We start from the raw sequence: 8,625 nt of genomic DNA on the forward strand, positions 1-8,625 counted from the left end.
TAACATCAGTCAGGATCGGATTGTTCTTGAAATCTAGAGTAAATCGACTTTCATCCAGACCATCAAAGATGAACAGAACCTGGAACGTTTCAAAGCTGCTGATTTCTTTGGTTTTAGAAAATAATTTATGAATCAGTCCTAATAAGCTGAACTTTTCTTCTTTCAACATATTCAGCTCTCTGAAAGTGAATGGAAATATGAAATCAATGTTCTGGTTGGTTTTGCCTTCAGCCCAGTCCAGAGTGAACTTCTGTGTTAACAGTGTTTTCCCAATGCCAGCCACTCCCATGGTCATCACTGTTCTGATTGGATCATCTCTTCCAGGTGGGACTTTAAAGATGTCTTCTCTTCTGATTGTTTTTTGTTTCCTGGATGCTGTTTCAATGTGTCTGACCTCATGTTCCTGGTTGACCTCTCTAGTTAACCCCTCTGTGATGTGGAGCTCTGTGTAGATCTGGTTCAGAACGGTTTGATTTCCAGCTTCAGCGACGCCTTCAGAGAGACTCTGGAACTTCTTCTTCAGAGACGCTTTATGGTCACTCTGACACCGAATATCAAAATCTGAAGAAAGAGACAAAGACAGGAGAGGAGACACTTCAGCTGAACATAAGGAAAACAATAATTTTTTGATATTCTCAGAGACAATTTGTGCATCAGCTTTAATGGATGAGAAAAAAGTCAATCAATAAATAAAAAGTCAAAATTTTATAAAAACTCTGCATGGTAAGAAGAACGAAAGTCACGACTGTAACTACGGTTCTATGAATCCCAGATGACCGCCAGAGGCGGTGCTTAAAGCACTGAATGATCTCTCTTGCACAGGTCGAGAATCTTATACCAACATGGTCACATGTGACCCCCGGTGACACCAGTAAGTCTATATAGTCACGTGACAATGACAGCTCAGTCCCTTAATCTTCTCGTGAAACACGATGATTCTGAGGGACCGAGAACTCTGGCGGTCATCCGGGATTCATAGAACCGTAGTTACAGTCAAAACTTTTGTTCTATTTCATCCCTACTGACCGCCAGGGGCGGTGCTTAAAGCACTGGATGACGATTACCGACAGAGTCCTGAGAAATCACACACAGAAAAGAAACAACCCCGAAAACATGCCCACCTCACTGGGATGATGATGAGCGCTGGGATAGGATCCCAGGTGAAAGGTGGCCCAGTTAACCCTGTAAAACCCAGCAAAGGTATTTGGGGATGACCAAGAGGCTGCTGCACATATAGCCTCCAGAGTGACCCCAGACACCCAGCATCTCACGCTCACAGGACTCGGTCAGGTCGAGCTGAAATCGCCACTCTTGACCCGTAAACCGACGAGCGAATAGGCCAGGAAACACGGCTGCACAATGTAACAAAAGCAAACCTGAAGCAGCTACGATAATAAATAAAGACAAGCCAGATATGGAGGCACAATATAAGAAAAAGCAATCCCAAAAACGGAAATTAATTGAAACCTTCAATTCATCCATGTGCTGAAGATGTTTGACCATCAATCTGCAGGCTCTCTGTTCTTCTTCATCACAGCATCTATTTTGTTGCAGTCCTTGTCTGCTCTGGTTTGGTTCTTCTCAAGTTTACCTTCTATCTCTGAATGTTTAAAGAAGCGATCAGATAGAAGGTCATCAAGGAGCTGTTAACTCTCAATATTATTGGTGAATATTGTGATGAAAATATTGACTAATTAACAAACATTTTCATCACTTTTTTTCTCCTTTCTTTATCATCACCAGCACATGAGTTCCAGTTACACCAGCTGAAATAATTGATCACTAAAAGACTTTTAAACCTTAAATGTCCAAATCTCAACTAAAGACGTGGATCTGGTCCAACAGAGACGACAGGAACCTCTGATTGGAGGAGTTCAGTCTCACCTGGAGAACAGCTGCTCTGATTGGCTGTCGGCCGTTCAGCTCCTGTTCTGGGTCTTTCTTCACACTCACAGCTCCTGTAAAGACATTTCTTCATCAGTGAAATATTTCACTATCAACAGGCTGGAGCTGAACATGTTCATGAAGGTCCACCACAAACTAGAGACCAGAACTGGGTCAGAACAGAACCTGAGATCACTGATGATCTCTGGTTTGAAGTTCTTCATTGTATCATATCTGGTATCATGACTGATACCAGTGTTCCCAGTCTGGAAGCTCCAGTGCTTCACTGGGTTTAGAGACAATCTGAGTCGTTGCTCCTCACATTGTTGGTTGTTTTTGTTTTCATGCAACATTTTCATCATTGATTCATTCAGACTTTCATTCAAACTCTGATTTACTGACCAACATCCTTCATGACTAACTTTAAATTAATATCTCAGAAAATTAAGTTACTGTTTATTAAAACACTGAAGATCAACCAGTTAATATCATTTATTGTATATCTCTATAGATTCACATGAATCAGTTAGAAAATGGTTTCTTACTTTCTGTCTGATGGTTCAGGTTCATTACTGAACTCTGGAGCTTCACCTTTGGACCAATCACTCCTCATAGATGGACTGATGGGTCCTGGAGGTTCTGCTCTGTCCTGATCTTTCATCTTCTGGCCATTTGGAGAGAGAAACCAGAACCAGTCAGTCCAGTGATCCGGTTCCAGTAACTGTCCTGTGAAGCAGAAAGCTGGTTCCCATCATGTGTTCAGAGGATCAGAGTGAATCATTTGAATGAATGAGTGAACATTTCCTATGAACTAGTGAACTTATTTAGCTCCCAGTGGACTTGAACGCATCATGACTCTATTGTAGCTCTGTATGGAGGGAGTCAGTGAGCAGAAGGTTCTGAGGGAGCAGCAGCTCAGGTCGGGTCCACAGCTCTCCTCCAGACAGAACCGGGTCCAGCTGGGATCTCAGCAACATGTCAGCCTCTGTGTGCAGCTCAGCAGGATTTCCTCTCAGCTCAAGAGACACAAAGCAGCTTTCAGGGACCACAGCATCCAGCTGAGGTACCAGCTGGACCCACTGCAAGGAATCATGGGTAAACAGCTGCTTCAATAGGGGGATGAAGCCCCCAAACACTCAGCGAGGCCTGAAACATATTTAGTCTATTGATCTGATTGAACTTCAAAATAAAGAGACACATTAATGCAACTCTTTTAGTTAGAAACTAGTTTGTTACAACTGATCTAAAATGTTTGTGAAATTATTTATTTTATTATTATTGCTCCATTTAAAAGTATTGTTATTTTTAGGGTTCAATCGACTGCAGTTTTCTGGCTGATCGATTCCGATTTTGCAGATACTGATTGCTAAACACAGCAACCTTTCAGGTAAGAGTCAGTCTAGATCTGGATGCATTTTTCCAGCAGAGCTTTGAGAGACAAAGAGTTTCTTCCTGCTGAAAGGAGCAACAAGAGGAAAACCTGGAAAAAGACCAAACTCAGTGAGGAGGAAGAGAGGAAATCTGTGGACGGCTTAAAGCCGGTTCTGATCCACAGACAAGAGAAACATCAGTTTCTGCTGAACCCCAGACTGATGAGGGACGGAGTGATGTGATTCACTTCCTGCTGATTTCAACAAGCAGAGAAACTAGTTTACAATGTTTTAGTTCTGCTTTTTAGGTTAAAACACCAGAGAGAGTCGCTGCAGCAAGAACTGATGGACTGTAAAAGTTACATTAAGTTCTCAGTTTATTTAGATTAAATCTGAAAAGTTCATTATTGCTCCACACAAACAGATCAGCTTTAGATGCTGCTGTCATGGTAGATCATAGCTGATCATTCACCAGGTTAACTGCGCAGTAACTGAGCTGTGTGTTTATAGTGTGTTCAATATTTCTCTTTTTGTTCCTTATAGTCGCATAATGTAACCTCACTTAGCATCACTTTATAAGCAGCAACGTCTCACAATAAAGTTTTTCATTTGATCTAATTCCTTTCTAGATCAGGCCTTCAATAAAGTAAACAGAGCGCTGCTGCGGGGACCAGGCCCTATGAGAGCCGAGCGACCCAGGCCGAGGTGACTGAGGCCCCGGGAAGCCTCGGTGGGTTCATCGGTTAGAAAGGCTCCAGAGAGCCGAGAGACACGGAGGGACCCGGAGCGGCAACACTTACCTCTAGTAACAAGTCAGCAAGTTATTTCCATCCTGCAGCTCAAAATGGAGGCTGATCTGAAGGAGACCAAAGTTGGTTTCAGTTTCTTTTTTCACAGGAAGTCACGTAACTTGTGTTTTCCTCTAGAGCCAAAGTTTGATTCATGTGAATAAACATTAATAGTTCAGTTAGATTTAACAGAGTGAAAAAACTAGAGTGAAGATGGAAAAGCTTCAGTATTTCTGTTTTGCTGTTAGTGAAGCAGATCTGAAGCTGAGCAGCTTTTTTCATGGATTCAGCAGAAAACCAGCAGAACAAACTGCAGTTTAACAGGCGTTTGATGGAGGATTATGAGCGCTCACTGCCCTCTGGTGGTGAACTATCGCAACTACAGATATTCCTCTTCATATTAATTGCAGTTTATTTGATCTCATTTTCACTTTTATCAGGCCAAATCAAATCAGCTTACATTAATGTTAAATAAGAGTCACTGCAGGGTTAGTAAATGGAAAATAAAACTTATTCTATAAAAATCCTCCAAAAACGATTCACTGTGAGAAATTTTGAGACTCAAGGCCTGAAAAAAAAAAAATAATAAAAATGTGTTTGAAATAAAATTCAATCACCTGCGATAGGAGCATCAAGCAGGATGAAAGGGGCTAATAGAGAAAAATTAAATATAAAAAGAGCAGGACACACGCTGCAGCTAATGGGGATAGGGATAACATCCATTTCCTCCCTGAGATTGTGCCACACATTATAAGACTTGCAAGTTACTTACCACTGTGGACAGGAATAATGGTTCCACTCTTCAAAAGCACCAGCCTCACAGCAAGCTCAGCCAATGTTGAAGCTGAATTCAAAAATGTAAAACATGGCCTGTTCAAACATGAGAACTTACCCATGCGAGTCGATTGCTTCATTTCTCGGCATCTTTCCTTCATCGAAGGAAATATGCGGATTTGCTCTGCAAAAGCAAAAAAAGAGGAGGAACAAGTTGCATCAGCAGAAGATGCAGAAGTTAATCCTGCATCCATAATTATCCACAATGCTGAAGGTAACAGAGAAATGGATTCTAGCGATTTAATGGAATCTGATGCCAGCAGAAAGTTTTCCACAGCAGATGAAAACGCGGTTGAAAATTGGAGAGGACAAATTCTTCCACCCAAAAAGAGGAAGAGGACTTTATACCTGAGTTCCTGCATTGAATGGCTCCACGCAGATTCATCATCTGGGGCCAAAAGAGTGAAAGTGGGATTATTAAAAAATGGAAACATGCATCAGCCTGTTAAAGTTGGGAAATTGTCTCTCTCTGTGTTAAACACCTGTTCCTTTGATGCCCTTTGTCAGTGCTTATGCTGTACTTTCTGTGACAGCTCTGCATTTCAAAATGTTGTCATGAATGACAGTGATAACACACTCTTGCAGCTGGTGAAATCCATAACTACAGATGGTGTGACCCCAAAGACATACTTGCAGAGGGCAGATCTACTTAGTTCAATGTTTGCAAAAACAAAGTTGAGGTCTGGTACCCACCAAATCGATGCCCAGTGCAATATTGCCACTGTTATTGGGAAGACAATGAGAAATGTATCAAGCGTTTACCTATCAAAACACTGCTCTTCACAATACTGCTACCTAAACAAAGGAATGACCAGGGAAGTACCATTTGTTTCACCTGACATTTCTGTCCTGAAGAATTCTGGCATGGCTCAGCTTGGCACTTCAGTAGAAAAAGGACTCTTCCTTCCACCGTCTCCCTGCCTCCGACCACTGCAGAATGAATCACAATGTCCATCTGAATTCAAAACAGGAGCCAGTACCTCAGGAAATGTTCTCTGCACAGGAACCGTTACTCACAGCTACAGCATTGGAGAAATAACATGGATTGACAGTGACCTTCCAAATCCAACTGAATTCGCCTTGAGTGAATTTCCCTCCATTATGGTTCTCCAAGGAAAAACACTTACTTTGAGAGAGGTCATTGCTTTCAGGGGAAGCTTGACCAAAGATGGCCTGGGACATTATACTGCATACTGCCGGAGAGCTCCATCTGTGTGGGAGCTTTATGATGACCTGGCAAATGTTGTGAAGACAGTATCTGAAAAGCAGAAAATACTACCACATGCAGTGCTATACACAGCAGATCTGTGAGGGAAGAAAATTGGGGGAGAAAGTTTGAAGACCAGACCAAAGGCAAATAGCTTCATGCCATGTTTCTGAAAGGAGTTCACATGTTCACATGAAAGGAGTTGTCTATTCAAGACAGGAGAAATTAATTTCCAATTATCAAGACACTGTTTGTTTTTGTTGTTGTTGTTATTGTTTGAATTGTTAAAGTTCATTGTTCAAATCAACACAGTTTCTTATTTTACTGTCAAATTATATTGGATTTTCAAAACAGTCACTTTCATGGTTCATTAGTTCTCAAGTAGGATAGAAACCCTTTGCCTCACAATACAGATATTTGGGTGTGTCAATAGCAAACCATAAGGTATTCAAGTTTATACATCACCAAAAATAAATAAATTACCAGAAAAATTGTCTTACTATAACTGTATTGATTATGCCATGAATTCTTGCAAATAGTCCTCTTTCTACAAAAATACAGCAACCTCAATTACATGAAAACGACACTGAAACCAAGACTTACCTGACAGGAATGTGCTGGAAGAGAACCGGAAGTAAAACAGGAAGTACAGCCTGCAGCAGGTGAAATTAATTGTCCCCTAATTGGGTGAACGTCATCGCGTGAATGTTAAACTCTGAAAGCACCAAATAAAGTAAAATCAGATTTAGTTGGTATATTTAGAAAAAAGTAAAAATAATAATAATATCGTTATCTGAAATTATCATTTGTATAATATAATCCTTGGGTAACATTGTGGCCCAGGCTACATAGTGGCGGCGACGTAAAGCAAAAATGTTGATGTTTGGAGCAACATGGGGGGATGGTGAACTCTGATGACCTAAAAAATAACTTTTAATATTTCAGAAACGAAAGCTGCACAAACGAAAATTTTAACTGCACAAACCTGCGCAAACGGAGCACTAACGAAGTAGCCGAGTTTGGTTTATTTTGGAGCAACATGGGGGGATGGTGAACTCTGGATGACCTAAAAAATAATTTTTAATATCTCAGAAACCAAAGCTGCACAAACGAAAATTTTAACGGCACAAACCCGCACTAACGGAGCACTAACCACTCAGACTATTTGCCGAATTTTTTGACGTGGGTGGGTGCACGCGCTTCCACATCACGACATCTGGCGAGATAAAAGCAGAATCAAATTGTAACCAACCCAAGGCCACACAATGGCCCTTTTAATCACAACACGACTGCACGACACCCAGCTTCACCCCTCTTGTTAAGTTCGCACTTATCTCCTAAAGTGCGGCTCGCGGGGCCATTTGCGGCTCTCTGGTTGCTTTTGTGCGGTCCTCTTGAGGGGGGAAATCAGGCCTGTTGAAGTAGATGCACACACGTTTTGGGGCAACACAATAAACATAAAAATGTTTAATATATTACAGTTTAGTACAGGAAGTTTCTGATTCATTAACCAGGTTTCGGCATTCATCTAAATGCTTCGGTGCTAGCATTTTTGTGGCTGTAGGTTAAACTTCTGGATTTTGGCTTTTACAGTTTGGACAAAAAGCATCCCTTACAACATAATGCTGCCAGCACCATTTTTCACAGAGGGCGTATTGGGTTCAGAGTGTTACCATTACCTTTTATTTGTGGCTGTTTTTTCCCCAATCTTGAATTGTTTTAAGATAAAAAGACAACAGAGTTAACTTAAAAAACAGTTGTAAAATGATGAGTTCCTTAAGAGGGCAATAAAAAGCAATCCAAAGCATCCTGCTGTATAGTTTTGCACATCACTGTGCATATAAAAAAATTTAAAAAAAGGTAATATTTCACCTTCAAAGCTGGAGGCCACGGTGCATTCACGTTCAGGTGGGAAGAGTTCTTCACATTTTCTCTAATTTAAACTAAACTTTTACAGGCAAAACCATGGGGTGGCAAAAGGATGAGGGTAATTTAGCTCTCGGAAATGCCACCCATGTGGAGCTGCGATGATTCATAATGCCTTCCAGATGTTGCTTTCAAGTTGTAATAAAGTGCTGCGAGAGACATGTAAAAACAAGCAGGTTCAACTCAGCAGGCAGCATTTTCAGTTTGAGCACTAAAAAAAGTGACATTTTCTATCATTGCCTTAAAAAAAAAAAGAGAAGGTTTTCACAAGGCTTCAATTTTTTCACATTTTGTTACATTGCTAAAATGGATTTTGGTATTCTTACTTATACTGTACAAATAAATGAACTGGTCTTACTTTTCTATGACATAACAGAAAATCACCCATTATTACCAAGCAAAAATGTGTTTTTTGATCATTTCTGTGGTGAACGTTTAGATATCAAGAGGGAGGTCAGCATTCACACCTTTTGAGATATCAAAATTGAACTCAGTCGCATTTATTTTCTCACTATACTTGAGATACTGATTGGAGTCTACCTGTGGTAAATGTAGAAAATTAAACCTGATCTGGTCTAGATCTAATCTAGAAGAAGGTCTTAGCAGGCTAAATATT

General features: G+C 40.7%; 1 protein-coding gene across 1 annotated transcript in view; it reads right to left on the minus strand.

The window, feature by feature from the left end:
* The window catches only part of LOC116715868 (NLR family CARD domain-containing protein 3-like), a gene marked incomplete at its 3' end in the record, with an annotated part of 163,667 nt that extends 157,082 nt beyond the window's left edge, over window positions 1–6,585 (minus strand). Inside the window, exons 1-6 of the mRNA XM_032556586.1 lie at window positions 6,004–6,585; window positions 5,359–5,806; window positions 5,225–5,264; window positions 4,935–5,000; window positions 4,055–4,110; window positions 2,430–2,548 (exon numbers count right to left, since the gene is read on the minus strand). Coding sequence (XP_032412477.1) covers window positions 2,430–2,545 — 116 coding nt within the window. The remainder of the gene's footprint in view (window positions 1–2,429; window positions 2,549–4,054; window positions 4,111–4,934; window positions 5,001–5,224; window positions 5,265–5,358; window positions 5,807–6,003) is intronic.
* Window positions 6,586–8,625: the final 2,040 nt, after the last annotated feature.

This window comes from Xiphophorus hellerii, chromosome 24 (assembly GCF_003331165.1).
Source record: "Xiphophorus hellerii strain 12219 chromosome 24, Xiphophorus_hellerii-4.1, whole genome shotgun sequence".
NCBI classification, from domain to species: Eukaryota; Metazoa; Chordata; class Actinopteri; order Cyprinodontiformes; family Poeciliidae; genus Xiphophorus; species Xiphophorus hellerii.